The sequence below is a fragment of the Athene noctua genome, chromosome 5 (assembly GCF_965140245.1).
Source record: "Athene noctua chromosome 5, bAthNoc1.hap1.1, whole genome shotgun sequence".
Lineage (NCBI taxonomy): Eukaryota > Metazoa > Chordata > Aves > Strigiformes > Strigidae > Athene > Athene noctua.
Genome location: NC_134041.1, coordinates 11,154,706 through 11,176,651, shown reverse-complemented (window position 1 = coordinate 11,176,651; position 21,946 = coordinate 11,154,706). Strand labels below are relative to the sequence as shown.

Sequence of the window (21,946 nt, the reverse complement as noted above, 5' to 3'; positions counted from 1 at the left end):
AGTTGCCCCCTGCGCAGACAGGGTCCCTGCTGGGGCTGGGCTGGGGTTGGGGCTTACCCATCCTCCTGCCCCCGCGCAGTCCTGTGGGCCCTTTCTCCAGCGCCGTGGCCTCCACCTGGAGCTGGAGGAGCTGGTCCAGGATGGCTGGGTTGTGCCCTCCGGCGTGCAGGTAGGCCAGTCGCAGTGCCCTGCCGCAGCCCCGGCATCAGCCATGGTGGGGGCTCGGCAGACGCTTGGCTCGGCTCCACCATCACCCACAGACCTCACCTGGCCTCGGCGGCAAGCGGCCCAGCGGCTGGCAGGAGCGTGTCAAGGTGGAGGGCAGCCCTGGGGAGGAAATGGAAATAGAGGGATGTGATGAAAATGAGGGGCTGATGGCCCCTTGGATGAGAGTCCCCCACTCCTGGGCGCTGCCCTGGAGGGGTGCAGAGCCCTGTCCCCAGGCCGGGGCTCACCCTCCGTGTGGCAGCCATCTGCCCTGATCCTGCAGCACGTCTGGGGCCCGTCTGCCCTGATCCTGCAGCACGTCTGGGGCCCGTCTGCCCTGATCCTGCAGCACGTCTGGGGCCCGTCTGCCCTGATCCTGCAGCACGTCTGGGGCCCGTCTGCCCTGATCCTGCAGCACCTCTGGGGCCCGTCTGCCCTGATCCTGCAGCACCTCTGGGGCCTGGCTCCGCTCTGGCTCCCCCTGCTCAGGGTGGGGGGTTGCACCCACTCCAGTCCTCAGCGCCGCCAGCCGCCGGCACAGACCTGTGGGATGGCAGAGGGGCCGCAGGGGTGGCTCAGCACGACCCCCACAGCCCTGCTCCCTGGGGGCTACCGCATCCCACAGATGCCTTCCCATCACCCCAGAACCCTGCCAGCACCTACCCTCTCTCTGCTGCTCCAGCTGCTGGGTCCTGGCCCGGATTTCAGCCATGTGGTGCTCGTGGGCCTCCAGCAGCTCCGGTGGCTGCTGCCCGTGCCCCCGCGGTGGGGCTGGCCGCCGGCGGGGCTCTCCCTGCTGCACAGGGAATTGCAAAGGGCTCGAGGGGCTGGAGCCCCACCAGTCACGGGGCTGGGGCGCAGGGAGCCGTTGGGGTGCCGGGTTTGCCGTACCTCCACTGCCAGCCGCCTGGACGCGGGGTCAGCTGCACGGAGCAGGGCCCTCTCGCGGGGGGTGAGCACGGCCCCCAGGGGAGCCCCCCGCGCTCGCCCCGACCCCCGCTGTCCCTGCACGGCCGGTGGGAGCCCAGGAAGCACGAGGAGATGGTGCGGCTCAGCGCGGGCCCCATGCCGGGACATCCCGACCTCGCAGAGGCAAACAGGAAGAAAAGGTCGGGGGGGAAATGCTTAACAACATAAACTATTCTGGCTTTGGCCAAATGACCACCGAGGGGCGGAAGGCTGGAGGGTTCCCCTGGTTCAGGCTGGGCCAGATCCAGCCACAGTGGCTGTGACACTGCATTTCCTCACCCGCAGCACGTCCCAGCCCAGCACCCATCCCTCTCCCCAGCCCCACACCCCCGTGCCAGACCTGGCGCCACACTACCGGGGTGTCCTGCGGCCTCGCCGCCGTGCCCAGAGTCCCCTCCGCAGGTGGTGGGTCCCCCCCGGGGAGGCAGGAGGTGCTGGCGGCCGGGGTCCCGAGGCACAGCTTCTCCTCATGCGCCCGCAGCAGCGGCCGGGAGCTGAAAACCATCCGGCAGCGGGGGCAGATGAAGCCTCCCACGCCCGGCATGGGACACCCTGGAAAACACCGCGGAGTTGGGGGTCACCTGGGGGTGCCACCCTGCCCGGGCAGAGGGGTCATCCCGCCGGGAACGGCGCCCTGGCGTGGGCTGGGACGCGGGCACCGACCTGCTCGGCAGCGGCCGCGGTGTTTGAAGCCACCGTTGCTATGCTGGGACGGGCGAGGGAGGCGGCCGCACCCCTGGCCCTGGCCGTTCCCACTGTTTACCACGGGAAAGGGGGAAAAAAAATGTCACTTGGCCACCTGAGCGATCCACAGAAACCAAGATGGGGGAGGCCCTGCCAGCAGCCACGCACAGCAAGAGTCTGCCCTGTCCCCCCCAGAGCTCCCCTTTCGTGGTTACACAGCACTCGCTGCCAGCCCCGGGGGTGCCCTGGCAGAGCCCCTTTTCCTCCCTGGAGCAGGTCACAGCTGTGCATCACCTCTGCTGAGCAACCTCCTCCCCGAGGTGGAACCGCTCCTTCGCCCCCTGCCCCCTTCTCAGTGCCACAGGTGGCCAGGGCCCACCCGAGCCCCCTCCTTGCCCGCTCTCTCTGCTGAGCAGCCACAGGCTCTTCTCAGGGTGCCCTACGTCACCCTCCCGCTTTGCCACTAGCAACACCCGCCACAGAAAACAGGCGATTTGCTCAGGAAAAAGCTGCCGTTTGATTGAGGGGGCTTTGCTCAGTCCGGCTCTCCCAGAGGCAGGCAGTAACGCTTTAAAAGCTCCATCGGTGTTTAAACCGCACACCCCCCGTGGTGGAAGTTGAAGTTCGACATGAAACACCCCGAGCTCTGGGACACGCAGCTCCTGCTCCGCTGGGCCCCAGCAGCAGGTTCTCACTTTTGCCAGGAACGGTGCAGCTATCTACTTTGCCCAGTACAAGTGGCTTCCAGCACGGACTTTTTTAAACCTACCCCGTTTCTTGACAACGACAACAATACATTTATCTTATTTTTCATTTAAATGGATGTAGGAAGTTGTATTTTTTTAAAATGAATAAAGTTGTCCAAACAAAAGCCATGTTTGGTGGCACCAGAGTCGAAGTACCTTCAAAAGGAAGCAGAGGATCTGTGGTCTTAGAGCAGCCCAAGCACCTCCCCGAGCATTCCCAGCGAGTGGAGCCTGGCTGCAAGGGCAGGGATGAAGAACAGCCCTCAGCCGCTCGCTCCAGGGGGTAAGGGCAGTGCCAGCAGCCCGAGCCAGCAGGAACTAAAGGCACAAATAGCAGAGTTACACCTGGTGTCACTGAGCATGTTCCCTTGAACCCAGGTGCAAAGATTCACAGCTAAACACGAAAATTTTATTACACATCTGCCCTCTCTGCCTGGCCAGGAACAGATTAAAAAGACTGAAGCAAGACCTCGGGTGAAATCCCCCCAGGATTTCATACCCCACGTGCAATTCCATCCAACCCCCTAACAGTGCACAACCATGCCAATACTTTCCAATCCAAAATGTTTGTGTACAAGCTGAACTTAAAACAGACACTGAAATATCTTAGGCCACAACTGAGTTGTTTGTAAAATCCTTTTTAATCTAATAGAAATGTTTTCATGAATTTTTAAAAAAGATTTCAATGAAAACAGCTTTGGATTCAGACATTCCCTTGCCACGTTGTGAACATAAACAGCAGCATTGCACTAGGAACAAGTGACACCGACCAGTCGAGCTTCACGATTTTGTATGAAGCAGAAAAAAAAAAAAAAAGCACACTGCTTGAAGTAGAAGATAATTTGAATTATTTTCTCTCATTTCTTTTTTAAAAAAAAAAAACAAACATGGGCTATCATCTCACCATTGTTCTCCCTCTCCCTTCTTAAAGGAAGAGTTTAGCTCCTGCAGTCTGAGCGCTACAGCAATGTTTGCCAAGTGGAAAAATACAGTGGGAGAAGAAACTATTTATCCCCAGAGCTATTAAACCCCCAAAGTTGCAGGTCCCTTTAGAGGAAAGCTTTTCTTACATAAGAAAGACAATTAGAATTGGCAAACTGATGCAAAATATTTATTCCAAGTTAGTTATTTTTGATGCAGTAGTTTTTCCCCCTCATACAGACTCAATGTGATAGTCACTTTTTTAAATCTGTAAATAATGTTATCAAAATAATCTTAATCTTTGAAATCTCACAAAAAATTTATATTTTACAATCCACCCTGAATATCAAGGCTGCAAGAAGAAGAACACAAACAAGTCCTATATCCAAATATTTTACAGCTGTACCCAAAAAAAGAAAACCACAAACGCCTGGTTAAGTGATGAAGCTCCCCGAGCCGCCAAAAAAAAATAAAATAAAATAAAAAATTCATGTTATTAGCATTAATTTAACATAATTAGAACTTCAATAGCCATTTTGTCATTGACAATGATTGTTTTAGCACACTGTTACCGCACAACATTATGTAATGCAGGCGGCACTGTTAGAAGCTTGTTGTTGCAAAGATCAGTCAGCCACTTGTGTCCTGCTTACAAGACTGAACTTGTGCACTGCCCCACAAGGGATTTTTGTCAAAATTTGCTAGCTGCACAAACTTCTATTAAGCATTAGGGCAAAACCAAAAGAAAAAGCTAAAGAAGCCAATTTCTCTCTTCTTTGGGATACAATTATTTCCCTTGTGCATGAAGTATCAACAACAAAAGAAAAAACTGAACAGACTGGAGACAGAATAAACTCTGTTTAGTTTATACAACCCCAAACACATGTTGAACTATGAACTGAGTTTATTGGGTTGGTTTTATTTATTTTAATTTTCTTGTGCCCACTTTCAGGCATCATCATCTGACGTTTCGCTGCTACTAGTTTCTGTGTCTGAGTCCTCAATCTTTGTCTTAAAAGTGCTTCTCCAGTGGAACAACAGGCTGGAGCCGCGGCCCTGAAGAAATCCATTCTTCCCAAATCCGTTTCTTCTTCGCTGTAGGAATGAAAGCAAGTTTTAAACCAAGCAAAAGTGCAGAGAGTAACTGTCACTAACCATCTGTGGACCCAGATTATGTATTTAACTGCATACACATGCTCTGCATGGGTAACACAGTCATCAGTCACACTACAATCTCACTTCAATTCTTTGTCTTCTTGAATATCCTTAAGAATTACACCACAGAAGACATGTGCATGAGAAGGGAGAGGGAGAAGAGCAGTCATGAGTGGCAAGAGCTGTAAACATACCTGCTCTGATTTAATTTGGAACTCTTTGAGCTCATCCTCCGTGAGGGGAAGGTAGTTCTCATCATTTTCAGGATACTCCTGCCATCCCATTTCTTTCAATAACCTGATTTGTGGAGAAAATAAAAGGAGCACAGGAATTAAAGCAAGAGAACAAAGGCAAAGGAGAGAACGTTTTGTCCACGAAGCACAAGGTTTTGATATTAAATCACTCCTGATTCACCAGGGAATCTTCTGTATGAGGCAGACTTCAACAATGTTTCATGTTTACCCAACATTTTTCGTACTCGGTGTCTTTTACAAATATTTAATCATCAGCAACCCTGTACAACGGGTAGATAACTAGTCTGGCAGAAGGAGAGCAAAGCAGAGATTTGAAATTCTATCCAAGGACACTGAAAGAGGACACAAGGCAATCAAACCAGTATCACAGCTCAGGATTCTCCTAAAACTTACCCTCCGCTTACACCAGATGCTCACACACTGTTTACTCACTGAAGCCAGATACAAGCTGAGACACTAGGTAAATATTTTCTTAACTCTCCCCCACTTTTACAGCATTTAAAGCAGCACAGGAGTATTTTAACTGCAGACAGAGAAGTGGTGTGAGTGTGTACCTTCAGTCTTCAGACCATTTTGTTTAGGGCACCTGCTTGTAAATTAACCAGAATCACATTAGGTTTGTCCTCACTCCTGGTATGGGCAGATAAATATCTAGGTAGCACCAACACAAGGGGATGTGGCACTAGAGAAGTGGAGTTACAGACCTTGCAAAGTCTTGGCTCAGCTGTCATCAGTGTCTTGTTTTACCTTCAATAAGGCTCCACCCAGTCCAGCACTAGTCAGGAAGCCCACACACCTCTAGCTCACTACACACAAAACTACTGCTGCTTCCCAGAGTGTTGTGTTTGAAATAGTTTCCTTCTCCTCAAACAGTCCTAGGACTTGCCCTCCTTTACTCCAGACACCTTATTTTACCATTTACTCACCTGTGTTCTGCTTCCAATGAATGAGAGAGGTTTTCCCCCTCCTCCGGCAACGGGAGAGAAAGGCCATTCTGATGGCAGTTCTCTTCCCAGTTTTCCTTTGGTTCTGGTGTGCTGTTGCTCTCCATCTAAAGAAAAATAAAAGCATCGAAGTGGGCTTGCACAGACCATGCCAACAGCACGGTTCCAAGTTCAAGCTTCTGTTTTTGGAAGCAAAGCAAAGCTTTTCACCTCGAGTCAGTGTTTTTTACAAAGCCTGGACTGATAATTATGCTGCAGACTTACACATTTAGAGGTCTGGTCCAAGCATCCAAGCCTCACGCCACTATCCTGCACCTTTCACAAGCACTGAAATCAACTTTCCTGTGGTGTAGTTTGACAAGGAAGTTTGAAAGTAAAATAAGATTTTAAAATATGGTATTGTTCTACTCCTTAGAGAATCCTTGCAAAAATCTAATTATCATCACTGTCTGTGACCTTCCCTTCCACCTTATTTATTAATTACCTATTTACATTTCATCATGTTATGGACCTCCCTTCATCACAGTGCTGTGCATTACTCCTGCTGGCATTTGTGCCAGACCAGTGGAAATCATTCCTCTCCTCCACCAGAACTTGAACTACATTCACTGCTCTGGTTTTTTCCAGTACCCAACTCCTTAAATACATAACGATCATATATACAGTAAGGACAGCAATCTTACATCATCCAGCTTGTCACATTCTCTGTTCTCTGTTATCTCCCCGTTTCTATCATCTTTCAGTGCCTTCAGGAATTCGCTCTTTTTATCAGTGGTACGGCGCATCAGCTTCGTCAAGCGTGAAGAGCAGATCTCGATGGGAGGGGTGGTGCTGGAAGGACTCTAGACAAGGAAGGTAGAATATAGAGACTTACAAACTGTATTGCTGCAAAGATGGGGCCCTTTTCAGGGTCTGTGCTTACACCTTTCAAACATCCATCAGTTTTTTGGCTGGCTCTTAACCCCTCAAAAAAGAAAAATCTTATGTCAAATTCCCATCAAAAAAATACTGACTGGTGAGGCACATTCACTTCTTCCCTTACCAGCACTCTGTTCTCCCACTTATCATTATCAAGTCTTAATTTTTTTTTCTTCCCCTAGGAGTCAACTCAGCCATAAAAATATTTTATTTTGTTCCTTGGCAATGTAACTCTCAAGCAATGCTGGAGTTTACAACAGAATATTAAGGCAGAGAACTTCATGCAGGACTCTTACCCTACAAAAATTAAAAAATTAAGATTAGTCTCAGTTCAAATTTGCATCTTAAGCCATCCTGACAGACTCTACCCTGAAATTAAGCTACAGGGTGGCGTAATCTCCTTCCAGGGAGTGGTTACATGCTTAACTAACCACAACTGGGTGTGAAATGGGTAGCCACAGCCTCATTATCCTCCCCTGGAGAGCACGTGGCTGATTCCTTGCTATGTACACTCACAGCCCGGATGGGTCAGTGTGGAGCCAGACACAGACAACCCTGGAGCCAGTGGGAAATTGGCTCAGGTCAATTCACGAACCCAAGGTAACCTCTTATGCTCTTCTACAGTGTCTAAGCTTTCTTAATTATCCTGAATCTGTGATCCAGGCAGAAGGCCCAAGAGTTTGCACATTAGCAGTATCCCAGCCATGACACTGCAATAAAAGCACTACTAACCAAGATGAGCTTTCAATTTAATCTAGTCCATGATTTTGACTGGGCACAGAAAAGAAACCTAAGGGTACGTTATGTGAAAGTTCCCAATATCCTAACTTTCTGCTCATATATGGAGTTCACGTCTGGCTACTCTTAAAACAATGAGCAATTAGCCATTAGTATGGAGACCTGACATTAGAATCTTGCATGCAAAACTATTCTTTCCCATTGCTTACTTGTTTTTTTTCCCTCAATATTAATTAAAACAGAGCAAAATTTCCTAAAGCCTGGAGTGTTTTTCTCCCCCCCGACTTTTTTTTAAACTGCAGTGGGAAGGTTGCAAATCCAGGCTCTTCAAAATGAATCTCCTTCGCAAAGTATTTTTATCATACTCACACTGCTCTGAGCAAAGATCTAGGGAACTAAAATATTTAGCAAACAAAAACAAGGCAGCAACTGCTGCTTATATTTTTAATGCTTGTTGCACATGAAACACTGGTGTGCAATAATGCCTTTCAGGGAAGCACATGCTGAAAGTAATGTCTTACAGTAAACATTTCTCAAGTGGCCTTTGCAGATTTTGCCTAATTGAACACAGTAAAGAATAAATCAGCAATTGTAACAGACAAAAGTGGCTGTGAGTATTAGGATAAAAAGCTAGCACAGTACTGAAATTAAGCTCTCAACATGGTAACTACTTTGTCTGCAGTGACGGAAGGTAAAAATGAACAAAGGAGAATAAAAATCAGATGTCTTCTGGTGTGGGAATATAACAGCAATATATAGGCAAGAAGGATTGTAAACACGCTCAAGTGACTTGCAGCTGGGTTTTTGAAAAACATGTATGGTACTAAATGTTGTTTAGTTTTGTGTGTAAAACACAAAACATCTGTGGTAAAACATCCGTGTTGAGATAACACAGGCCTGTGATAGACTCAGAGGCACCTTATCAAACATGCTTGAGATCCCTGCCCTGCTGTGGGAAAGAGCAAAGCACAGTGGAAACCCACACCTGCAAAAATCCCTAATACACAGGTGAAAGCAGCAGCTTCAACAACTTTTTCTCCCCTTTCTGGCTAGCAATGACCAAGCTCTGCAGTGCCTGTGTCCCCACTTGCATGCCTCTGCTTTGGTGTTGCTGCAGGGATCCCCCGGGTCGCGACACAACGAGAGCAGGTTTACACTTTGCATTTTGTCTGTGGTTTTAAGGATGTTCCTGCACCCTGCCTATGTCAGCTCACATATTTACTCATTTGGAACACTCTAATCAAGCTCCTTACTAGTGGCTGTTTTAAAGTTTCATAGAACTGCCGAGATACTAAAAGTTTCTACACATTAGAGGAAGACAGTTATAGCTAAAGTTTAGAAACAACTGATCCCTGAAAGGGAGTTTAATTTCACTTCAATTCTCATTTTATGCATAGCTTTCTGTAGAAGTGTTTTTACAAAACATTCTCTTTTAGTACTGAAGGGGTACAAGTAGACATTTTTGGTATGTTTCCTAAAGGTAAGTTTAGCCCTTTCATTGAAATGTCAAAGCATCTCTGTTGGGTTTTTTTGTTTGTTTGTTTAACGAGAGCACTAGGCATCATCTCAGATTTGTTCAGATGTCAGTCTATGTAACAGGGGTGGCTACTCTTACAGAAAAGTCATCCTGAATAATTTTAAGAATTCAGACTGTATCTTAATTTGGTTTTCTTAGACTGGCTTGTGAGGACATGGTGCCAGTTGGCACTCTTAGTTTTCAACACACTGTGGTCTCTTATGCATAAAGGTGTTATTTTCAACACTTCTGCAGCAGGGGCATTATCCCCATTTCAGAAATAAAGAGGCAGAGGTTATTGTGGTAGGCTGGTGGGGATAGGATTACAGTAGTATTTGCTGGCCATGGTCCTGTATTTTCACACTGCAAGTCTCCAACAAATTCAAAGAAAAATGTATTACAAGTGTTCAGTTTTAGTTGGGAGGAATTTTTAAGCCCTTTTTGGTTAGTTGATTGATGCTGGTAATACAAGAAGTATTCAAGGAAGTACTGCTTGTTCTGGGGAAAAACCAGCTGCCTACTCCTGCTGTCAGATTAGTACCTGACATCTTTGCTGACTAAAGTTTCACTCAAGACCTTGGGGGGTGGGGTGGGTGTGTGTGTGAAGGAGACAACTTGCATTACGACTGTATGATATAAAGTGATTACCCATCTCGGCATCTACCTGGAGGTGAAAGCCTACTGAAGCTTACATATTTATGCTGCAAAGGTGTCCATACTGTGCTGTGCATTACACCAAAAGAAAAGCTGTCAGTAGCACAAAGGACTCAGTCTAAGGACAGACAAAAGCAAGGTAAGGGAAAGGAATACAGTGCAAGATCTGTTTGTCAAAGTGACAGGTGCATGCTTGTTAACTACTGCTTTTAATGACCACTTTTACACTCGGCAGCGGCTAAAGCAGAAAAATACAGGCTGTTGCAAAGTAAAGCCTGAAAAGCACAGAATCATAAAGATGACAAGGTCTTATTTCAGAAGTAAGATCTGTAAAGGAACAAGACAAATGCACAACTAGAAAAAATATCCCACTGTTGCACTTGAAACGCAAACACTCTCATTTAAAATTTTGTGAAGACTTAATTTATGGTAGTCTGTTTTATTTTTGTTCTTTTTACATAGGCTCACAAACCTGTTGAATTTTGATTCCCAGGAGCAGAGGAGAAAAGTTATTCAGTGTCACTTTTTGGTTAAGCTTTGTGGAATTTCAAGGTCCCACCAGCATTTTGTATACAAGCTATAAAGTGAAGCATAGGAATGCTGGCCAAAATGTGTTATTTCACAGTTACTGCTGAAATGTTAACAGATTTCTATTCCAAGGTTCTCTCCATACTTGAGACCAAACCTGGAGGTAGGTCAGTTCCCACCTCAGCAGATTACCTCCTTCCAACACCAAAATTAAAAACAGACACTGTAGCTGAAGACACACCTATACATGCTAAACTCCCTCAACCCCCTCAGAGCTCACTGCTTGTGCTGCTGTTCTAAAGAAAGGAAATGAGGCAGATCACCTCCTTCCCCTTCTTTTCTCATACTGAAGAACAGCATGGTACCAGTTTATCTATCTATTCACATCAGTTCTTGCTATCTACACTCCAATAACACCAAGTTTACGCACGTCTAGTTATGCAATACTATGTAAAGCTTTAGTATTTTTTAAATTGGAGGGAAGTTCTAATACATTTGGACAAAGGCAAATGGTTTTACATCCAGGTAAACCACATTTTTCTTTCTTCTGGTGTATCAGAACGTGTTAGGAATGTACAAGTGAGTCATTCTTCAAGGGCGCAAAGGTAGGTACCATGTATAGAGAGGACCGTATCGTGTTTAAGCTATAGTAGGTGATAGTGTTAGAAGTTCCCACCCTATTCCCAAACCCAACCCCTTACCTCTTTGGGAGAGGTGAGGACTGAGCCACTCGCCAGTACCGCTGGTTTGGTTACAGACACTGGACTGGTAAAGGCAGAGTCACGGCTGGAGGAAAGCGAGCCTGGTTTATGTTCACTTCTGTTGGCTTTCCATGGACTTGGCTATATTGAAGAGAACAAAATACTGGACAGTAAATGGTAAGGCAAAAAAAGGGGTTGCTTGCAAGTAGCTGGCTGTTGTACAGATTTAGGGGTTTTTTCCTTCCTCTCCAATAACAGTCTCAACAAGTTTACCTCAACACTCACTTTTTTACCCCCATCTTCTTCTGTCTTACCCAAACCACTCACAACTCTGCTTCACAGGCACCACTCTCCAGTAAAACTGTTAGAGCTCAAAGAGAAAATCCAGCATTGCTCTTCATTAACTGGAATCACCACCAAGAAATGCAATGCATCTTACAGCTACCCACAGATGGGAAGTAAAAAAATCCCAATTAAATTCACATTACATATGGGAACAGTGTATGCCACAGAGGAAGGGTTTGCATCACTTGACAGGAACCTCCCCTGCGTGAGGAAGAAGCAAACATCAAGGAATATTTCTGTCCAGGCTGAGAATATAAATTACTTATTTCCTAGGGCCCTGAAAGTGTCCATCATTACACTGATTTAGCAACAACAACAGAAAAAAAAAAGAAAAAAGAAAAAGCAGTCAGTTCATTAAAGTGCATGAACACTTGCTGCTTTGCTCTGGATACTCTCTGCAGTACTCCTTCAAATACACTGGTGATTTGGCTGAAAAGCAAAGACTTCAAGGTAAGTTTTTGTTACTTGGAATATTATTCTCAAGTCTCTTCTCAGCCAAGGACAAACACTGTGAACCAACAGTCTTTACAAGAAGGATCTTAACAAGAAACTTTTATCAGTAGCAGAAGAAAAACACCCGTCAGAGCACTAAACCATACTGGTTCCTTCGACCCATTAGACTTCTGAAGCCACCTTCAAGTCATTAGCAAAATAACTCATGCAGAAGTGGGATTCAGTTAAATCTGAGATGCAACAGATCTTGCATTCTGCAAGCAATGAGAGCAGAAGCCATTACTTCAGTACGTTCTCACCCTCCATTGGGTTATTTCATTAATTTTAAAATAAATAAATCGGTAGGGGAGGCCATCAGCATTACTCTTTCACTCCTACTTAAAAACAAGAGCAGTCCACATTACTGAATGGATTATCTGGCATTCACAGCACACATTCCAAACATTCCCTTCAAACCCGGAAAATATCCTGATCTGCGCAATATCGTCTGGTACTAAAATTAGGGTGTAGAATTACTATGACAGAAAGTTACCTCCGCAGACCAGGTGCTTGCACCGTTTAAGATGCCCGGCTCTTAGCTGCTGACTGTTGTTCTCCCAGTTTCCACAAAGGGGCAGCTTAGACAAATTCAAGGAAAGACCCCTACTGCTTTCCTAGGGAGGCCACTAGATTCAAGCACAACTAGAGATGAATATCAAAAGGAATCGTTTGCAGATTATGACCTTCATGGATTGCTTGACTGTGAACAATGAGTGATCTCCATTAGCCAAGAAAGAATGCACTTGTTTCACTGCCACCACTTCTGTTCAACACTACCTGGTACAATTTAACAGAAACATTTTTCATTGAGCTTGCCTGTGACACCTTTTCAATGCTGTTGACTTTGTCAAAAGGAATATTTTGACCTCTCTACTACTTTATACACTGCAATTTCTGTACAACTTCTAGAAGTTTTCAGAATAATGGATCCTACCAGAGTTGCTTTATGTCTGTACCTTTGTAAAAGGCATCATGCACACAGTTTTTCTGAGTAAGGATATGCTGATATCCCACCTTTCAGCTTTGCCAATAGTCACCATTCATTAACAAAAGCCTGCTGATGACACCAGCAGACAATTCTTCTCTCTTGCAATCCCCACTGCTGAGGAGAGCCACACTCCCCCAACGATCACAGCACTACGTCAATGCATATACACTTAAAAATTAATATCTAAATCACTAAATATATATTTATATCATGTAAACATAACTGATTTCTTGGGCTACATATCAAAAGTCAATACCTTCTCCACGAGACAAATACCATTTCACAAGTTATCAATATTGTAATACCTCAGGTATGAATCCAGGTGTAATCCAGACCTACCAACTGGTTCAGTACACTAAATACTTCATTAAAAGAAACTTAGCCAGCTAGCACTACATGTTGTCATAATCTCTGATTTAAATATAGATACACAATCTGGAATGCAAATGAGAGCTACATAACATAAAACAAGCTAACAAAAGCGCCCTACCATTATTTTTGATGTAAGCTGAACTTCCACAAGGAAGTCACAAGGCTGTCTCAGAAAAACAGGTAATATTTTTCAAAATATCTATAAAAATGAAAGGGTTTATTCTAACTGTAAGCACTGATTAATGCACTTTGTTTCATCTGAAGAATCAAAACAGAGCCTAATTTCAGAACACAGTTAGGAAAAGCTTCAAGACAGCTCTTCTAGATAGAATTAATGAAAAACCTCTGACCACGGGTTTTAGAAGTAGCCAAAACAAATGCAATGGTGACTGCACAGCAAGGAGTAACAACTGAACAGATTTTTACATCCAAATTCTACAATTTCAAGCAACTGGTATACCATGACTGGCAGTAACAACAGACATTTACATAGCATTCAGAAGTGCATTTCAACCTCTCAGTCTCTCCAGATGGTACAGCACTAACTTTCAGAACCTGCAAGTTATTTCTGCACACAATAGGATCCAAGACAGAAAAGCTGTATCCATTCCTGTTCACTAGAATTATATTTACTTTGAAGCAATCAGAGACAACCGAACAGTCTGGACAGAAAATGTATCTTTAGCCTTTTGTTTCAAAGACCACTTAAAACATCCAGACTAAAACCAGGGAAGACTATATATTCACATGTATCAATCAAGCTGTACAAGCGAAAATAAAAGCCACAGGAGGCTCCCTATCCATCAGAAGCTGCATCTTGTTTAACTATTCTGAACAAGTATGCATATGGACTGAAAACTGTATGTGGAATTAAAAACTCTTATTAATAACCTTTATAACGGCCCAATTTATCCCATCCCACAGAGATCAGTTGCCAAATTAAGGGTTTATACAAGATTATTTGATAATCGTTTTAACTGTGAGGATTTTTCTTGTAGTTGATAGAATTTAGCCTGAATTAAGAGAAACTTAAAGGGAAAAAAAGCTCTAAACTTGTTTTCTAACAAAAAAAGTTGTTAATCTTTCTTATTTTGCTTTTATCTTTGAAGTGTGTAAGACTAATCTACTCTAATCATAGGAAAGATTTTGTTGGAATGTCACAGCATTAGAAATTAATAAATTTTAGAACTCAAAGTATTTGGATACCTTTCTAAAGAACAACCTAGCTAATAATTTTCTTTAGCTTCTTAAATACTTTCATTATCAATCCTACAAAGTTTCTACGGCATCTATACATGTAGATTCTCTGGAAAAAATGGGCAAGATAAACCCTAGAACTAAGAAACAAAAAAGCTACACTTTTTTTTTTTTTTCAACACTCATACATTTCTATCAGCAAAAGAATTATAGCACAAACCCCATTACTTTCCCAGGTTGTCTTTAAAGCTCAACTAAATTAGAGCTGAATTACAGGATGCTACAATCTAATCTGATTTTAGCTTCAATTGTGTTTTAAACACATCAAAGTATTGTAACCCAATAAAGATTTTTCAAAGTAGTCACGTGAACAATTTGAGCACATCATAGCACACATTCCACTTCTATAGCATTGCTTGTTTTGTCTAATTCAGATAAGGATTTGTCTAATGCATGGGAACACATCCATTCAAACGGACATTAGTATAGTCAGAAGAGAGGTTAGTTCTCATTATGGACAAGACCAAATGGCTTTTTGACAGGGAACAACAATTTTAGTAGTAACCAGACCTCTACTGTAAAGGCCGCTATCCCAGAAACTACAGGATTCCAACTCCTTTTTGCCAGGGGGTTGATTCCCTCCCTTGATCTGCAGCTCACTAACTTCACTGGAAACCCCTGTACCTTGGAAGGAGGAGCTGCAGGTTTAGGAACCAGATTTTTGTAGACACTTGGGACAATGGTGGTGGCTTTGTTGCCATTTGCCAGGTGAGAAACAGGTGATGTAAATGCAGCTGAGAAGGCGGCGGCAGGATCCTCTTTTGAAACCTTTTTGATGACCAGCATCTTCGTAGGTTGCTTGGCACTAGGGGGGTTTTCTGTAAAAATAAAATGAGAAACATTCTGAAATACAAATGTTGTTTTGTAATAGCTTCAACTATATTGCTCCAGTTTCTCCCCCCTCAATCTTAGATGCTGCACAACTGATTCTGAGACTGCTATCAGCTGTACTTTTGTTTCAGCTTTGAGCAAAAATACTGGCTAAGTCCAATCTTTTTTCATTTAATCACAACAGCTCCCTTGCCACTGAAGGGAAAAACCTACAGTGGCATCAGCTAACAGCCTCCCACTATACTACAGTAATCAGGGGAGACATTAGAATTTTTCTGAGCAACCATGGATTTGCTTTGTTAGTCCACTAACACAGCAAAAATACTTTGCTTAACTTATATCTCAAAAGACACAGTGCTTTTACAAACAAGCGCAATTAGTATTTCTTAGCCCAAACCAACACATCTGCAGAAGCAGAACAATTTAACAACAGTAATATTATAAATAGCTAAAAGACCCATAAATGCCAATTGTCATTATTTTTTCAGCAGAACAATAGATACCTGACAAACATGCAAAAAGAATACAATCTGGTACTACAGCAAGAAGTGGTTTTGAAATTCTTCTTTTATTTGTACTATTTACAGTATTAAGCCAACTTATCTAGCTACATTTTAAGTATAGATTAAACCTGTATTCAGTTGCTAGAACTGGCATTTTGTTTCACACTTTTTTTAAAGGCACAGATTCGCATACTACAAACTCAAAAGCAAGCCCATTCGGAGTTTAAAAAAAAGAAATCAAATCCAAACCACAGAATGATGACAGTTTTATTGTATTTCTAATATGAAAATCACAACTCGGGAACTAACATCTAGTTCCCTCAAATCTGCTCTATCCTTTAAGTGATGTCTGCATGAAATTGTAACTGCAGTAAGACAGGAAGTAAATGCAACCGTGACATTACTGCCACCAGCAGTTTCTTTTAAGACAACACAAGCACAGTTTCAAGTAGACAAAAAGGCCAAGAGATTAGTGAAAATTGTGGACGGAAAACAAAGGAGAGAAAGCTGCAAACTGTCTGTGTCACTTAAGGCTTTAAAATATTTTTGAGTGAAAAAAATAGCACTTAAACATCACTTATAACTTTCTGCTTCAGCATCAGCATTCTGTACAGTGATGTAACTACCTTTACCTACCCCATACTCCAGAAGGTGTCCCTAAAGGTTTGTTCTGGTTGTTGTGTCTTCCAGCTTCTGGATTCAAAGATGGCTGTAAAAAGACAATGCAACTGAGTATATCGTTTTATCACATGTAACAAAAAAAATTCAGTGTTAACATAATATTATGCTTCTAGAAACCCAGAATACAGGTAGATTTCTCTGAACAGCACCTGAACTAGAAGAGAGTGCTTTGTCACAAGACATCTAAAAATCAAGTTTGTATTACCCTTGGCTTCTGCTGTATTTCCAACATAACTATCAGAGGGTTCAGGTTAGGCCCTTTAGTATTCTACTATACAATTATGTACATTCCACCAACCAATACACATGTAAAGGATTTAGGTATTTAATCAGCAGCTCAAAATATAAAACAGATTTCACATCATCAGTATCTGAAGAATCTAGTCTCATTTCCCAAATATTTTTATATAATAGTTATGCATTAACCCATTAAAAAACAACACACACTCCCCCCAACAAAAGCAATACTAGGCTCCTAATGTAAAGGAACAATTAATATATATACACATTTACAAAGAAGCTACAGGTAAATTTATGTTAAGCTTTTGAGTCCACCTTTCAGGACAATACTGCACACAGACTCAGTGCTCTCTGTAGACTTACCTTTGATTCAGTATCAGAATTCAACTTAGTGGAATAGCTAAGGACATGTCCAAGCTCAAAGCGGAGTACAGAGAATCTAAGCATTCAATGACAAGTGTTCCTGATTAGTTATTCCTCTTCCCCCGTCCCAAATAACTTCAGTTCAAAATAAAGCCATCTTTTTCCTCTTTTTAATGAATTCTTCATATGTTAGTTACTATGGTGACAGCATAAGTCTCTAATAATGAGCTTCTGAAATAGTAGGCATTCCTGTTCTATAAGAGTTAGGAAAAAATGTCACACCATAGCATAAATTCCTGACTGAGACCCTAGAAATTCCTCTGTTTCAGTGCTCCATTTTTTAGTTACAGGTCAGTTTTTATAGCAAGAGTGCTCACACCACAGGAGAACTTAGACTAACAGCCTGTTCTGCAGACCTTTCAGGAAAAGGTGTTGCCATCATCAGCCACATAGGCCTAACAGGTACATACTTAACCACAGTATACATTAGTTTTACCACTATGGCAAAGACAATACAGGAGTTATTTAGCAAAGCTTGCTACTAGACAGTGTGTGGTATTATCATTTAAAAAAAAAAAAAAGGGGAAGTAATTACAGAAGAAACAGCCATGTAGTACTCATGCAGCACTCATCAAGGCACTGAAGAAGAGAATGAAGAAGTACACTGAAGAAAGATTTAGACCAAGACAGACTAGAACAGTACACAGTGGCAATCGTTATAGTAACTTTCTACATTTCAACAGGCTTTTGACAGTCTGAAGAAGGAGTTTATAGAAATCCTGAATTGAGAAATCAGATTAACAGAAATCTATACACAAGCTTTATCACTGCTCTCAAGGTATTAACTACAGTGATGCAGGCTACCACTCCTAGACTAAGCAGTTGAACATGAGCATGCAAGCTCTCCAAGCACTTCACTGAAAAAACCCAGCAGGTTAAATCAAACCGGCTTCCGTGGCAATTTAAGTACAGACTCTAGATTTTGGCCTGAAGCAGCCGTGGGCATTCATACATTTCAATCCAACTCCTTACTTCCTGAATAGAAGCAGTGCCATCAAACTGCCATGACAATTTCAGCTGTAAACAGCCTTCCAGAGAGAAAGGCTGAATAAGACAGCAAAAATCTCAAGATGATGATACACACAAGTGTGCACACTATCACTGAAACCTTTCATTAATGGAGGCAGCAATGGCTTTGGCATTGAAGATGAAGTCAGAGGAAATGCATTAAGTGAAGGGACTGAGTTACCAGAACCTTACAGATGATATTGCCCTCATTACACTGGTAAAGAAGAGCCTAGAGAGAGCAAGAAACAAGATGTAAAAAGCAAAATACATGGTCTGGTATCAGGAAAATCCTCATCAGGGCACAGGAGAAAAAAAAAAAAAAAGGAAAGCAGAAAAGGTGCATATATCTCAAAGCATTAGCATTAAGGGCTGCACATCCTAAAGATGAAAGCCGTTAAGTCCAAGGACTATCTGGTAACGTCTGGAAAACTAAAGATATTCCAGTAAAACAGGATGTAATAAGAGACTACTGTACTGATAATACCACGTGAATCAGAATGCTGGATAAGAAGTTGATGAATTGGAGATACTGATAGAAGAAATAGTTCAAGAAACCTTGATCCCCAGATTAACAGAGAAATAGGAAAACATCTTTGATAAAAAAAATACTATTCCTGAAGATTCAAGATAGATGGTTGCAAAGGTCTGAGCACATATCACAAACAAGCTTGGGAAGGTTATCACAAATACCAATATGTACCAGAATGCAGAGGACAGGAACAGCAGGTAGACTGAAGATAAGCTGAACACATGTACTTAGGAGGAAAAAAAAAAGGCTTTGTAAAAAGCCACAAAGTCAGTGCAACTACTTTTCCTGTGGCAGACTGAAGTGTCACCTTATGAGTTTCACTGAAGATCTGCCTTGTGTGTTCACAATAACCATTTGGGATAATATTGTAATGCGCCGAAATCCACCACCCAACGGGTCGTCAAAACCCGAGGACTCTGGGTACCAGTTAATATCCTGTCAGCACTGGAATAACTTTAAATCTGTTGTGATCTCAGACATGAAATGGAATGCAACTCTAGAGCCTCACCACCTATCAATGCTAATTAAAATGAGATCTGAAGAGCCACCTCTCACAGCTGCCGCTTTTAGTGAGAAGCTACACACTTACAAAGTCTTCTTCCTCAAATTGCAACTGCTCTTTATCTTCCTTCTTCTCTTCCCTGGATTCAACAGGCAGCTTTTCTTGAAAGGCGGAACTTTTCCGAGAATGGAAGTTGCCATTCCAGTGGCGATGAACTCCAGTTCCTCCTCCACCACGCTGGTTCACACCATCATGGCCCCGTGAGGGACCATGCCAGCCAGGCTGACTGCCAGAAAGCCCAACATGAGCTCCTTTAGAAACACCAGAATCTACAGAATCATGGCGGAGAAGGGATGGCTGATGCCAGCAGTCTAAACAAAAGGAGATAAGTATGCAAATAAAAAAGTCAACACACCATGCAGAACACTGGAAATATCAGGCTGTTTTTCTTTGTGGTTAACTCAGAGTTCACTAAGTAACTACTAGGCCAAACTTATTCAGCTACAGCAAACTGCTAAGCAAACAAAGCTATGTAATGCACATACAGCTACCACAGAAACCCCTCAAGGCCTGAACACATGGCACAGGAGAAGAGAATAGCACAAGTTTCTTATAGGATGTTTTGAAAAGGTACAGTTTTTGGAAATGTTATTTACATTCTGCAGAATTCTTCATTCTGTAAAATATTCCAAAATGTTTGCTCTCAGACTGCATTCTGATCCTTCCTACTCACCTCCTGCAGTTCGGAGGGGCCCATTATTGAAAAATCCATCAGAAGAGTTGTGTCTCCTACGGCTCACCCCAAAACGGCCCTCTCCCCGTGGAAGATGCTCTCCATGTTTCTCAAAGGTGGCTGCAGGGGACTGCAGAAAGTAAAAAAATGATGTAATGACACATTCATCAGGGCACTCCAGGAGCCTGTCAGTTCAACAGTGACTTAGCCAACAATGTGAACCACACAAGCCACACAAATCATGTGAACCCGATGAGAATGGCACACAAATCTCTGTATCTTATAGAGAATCAGAGAGAGCCTAACACACTAAAATTACCAGCAGTCTTTGCAAACACATACTTTCTACAAAATTAAGAATTTCTAAGATACAGAGGTGCTCATCCCTTCACTCTCTCTAAGTCAGAAGAGCAGACAGCAATGGAGGGTCCAATCAATCTGATTAAAATTCAGAGATACATAAGCAAGTTAAAGCACTTTTGAATGGAAACAACTATGATGCTGTAGAAAACATTAATGCTTCTAGCATTAAGATTCTAAAGAATCTTTTACTCTTCACTTTCCCTCATTTATAAAAAATAAAATCAGGTTTGGTTTAAATGGATCAAATATCCTGAAATTACTTTTCACCTTCAAGCTTAAACATGAGGAAAGAAAGTTGTTTTCTTTCTTGTTCATCAGTGTTGTCCATTATGATCTGGTCTGCTATTTAAATGTTTTTATCCACTGCCATGTACAAGTAACACAAGTCCTAAACCAGACTTCCTAGGTCAACCTAAGCTTCTGGAAACAGTTTTGTAGAGAAGGTGACAGGGAAACTGCCCTCATTTTAAGGCTGCAAAAAACTAATGAGTGTTTCTGAGCTTGGAGTTAGAGCCCAAGGGCTTATTATCAATCTACTACTCAGCAAGGGTCAGATTATTTTCATAAGTCAAACCCAAATTATATCCTGAATTGTAAATAAGTGGCAGCTCAAGTCTTGACCCCCACAGATTTAGTGCTGTTTCTTTAATGATTTTCTACTTGGGATCTCACTCAAGTCTCAACAGAAAGATGCTGAACTACTCCCACGTCTGAATGCAAAGATTGTTCCTCCTCTGAAATAAAAGGGATATATTTGTTGAAACAAAGACAATAAAATTATTTTCACCTTAGTAAGTTTCCAAAAGCCTTCTTTAAAAACACCAAAGAAGTTAAAATTAAACTTTTTAAGTTCAACAAAACACTGGGGCAACATTTAGCTTTTTGTCATAGCTGTAAAAGAAGGTGATCTGTATTAATATTACCTTGGTTGACTGTGGCGTTGAGAAGTTAAGCCAGGCAGGAACAAAGTCATGCTGCGCCATTTAGGTCCAGTGTCTCCCTTCAATAAAATGAGGCATCAAACCTCATGGCCAGGATCTGTAAACGAAAGAACATTCCCTGTCATCTTTCTCAAACTGAAATAATAATATTTATTTCCCAAAGCTTGGCCTATATGAATAGGAGGGAAAAATTGCTGTACTTTTTCATATTACATGCAAGCATTTGTTTTTCCTGCTGACTTTGTTCCTCTGACTGCAACAGGTAAGAACTTCAAACTTCCAGTTACTTCCTGTTTACAAGTAACACACCCATGAAATTCATGATAAGATGGGCGTGGAGGTGGGAAGAAAACAGAACAAATAGCATACAAAAGTCATACAATGCACAGATGTATAAAATCAAGACATGACAGAATTTGGGGTACATTCCTTCATTGCTCGTTGTTTCATAGTCTACAAAGACATGAACACTGCATGGTTATTCCAGAGGCTGTAAATCAAATACAACCAAACCAGTGATGATGTTAGAGACACTGACAGCAGATCAGAGACCTGAAAGACAACCATATGGCAGCACCTGTACCCCTCACTTAAACTTGTATCCAGATCCACCAACTTCCATACACCAGAGAATACCCTATGGTGAAACTGCTTTCATAGCGAAGAAACCAAATGGTTAGGAACAGAACACAAGCTGGTTGAAGGATCTTAATGGAAGTTCAACTGAAGACCAGCTGAGGTGTCTCACTGAGGAATCTGAAACTGAATTGTTCTTTCCACGTCACGGCAATTTACACTGCTCA

The 21,946-nt window shown here is 42.8% G+C and overlaps 1 protein-coding gene across 1 annotated transcript in view; it reads right to left on the bottom strand.

The window, feature by feature from the left end:
- Positions 1-3,244: 3,244 nt before the first annotated feature.
- GPBP1L1 (GC-rich promoter binding protein 1 like 1) overlaps positions 3,245-21,946 on the bottom strand; it is a 34,491-nt gene continuing 15,789 nt past the window's right edge. Inside the window, exons 3-12 of the mRNA XM_074906301.1 lie at positions 21,126-21,240; positions 19,840-19,969; positions 19,194-19,477; positions 16,360-16,432; positions 15,014-15,207; positions 10,936-11,076; positions 6,564-6,722; positions 5,863-5,987; positions 4,877-4,979; positions 3,245-4,622 (exon numbers count right to left, since the gene is read on the bottom strand). Coding sequence (XP_074762402.1) covers positions 4,476-4,622; positions 4,877-4,979; positions 5,863-5,987; positions 6,564-6,722; positions 10,936-11,076; positions 15,014-15,207; positions 16,360-16,432; positions 19,194-19,477; positions 19,840-19,969; positions 21,126-21,185 — 1,416 coding nt within the window. The 5' untranslated portion in view covers positions 21,186-21,240 and the 3' untranslated portion in view covers positions 3,245-4,475. The remainder of the gene's footprint in view (positions 4,623-4,876; positions 4,980-5,862; positions 5,988-6,563; positions 6,723-10,935; positions 11,077-15,013; positions 15,208-16,359; positions 16,433-19,193; positions 19,478-19,839; positions 19,970-21,125; positions 21,241-21,946) is intronic.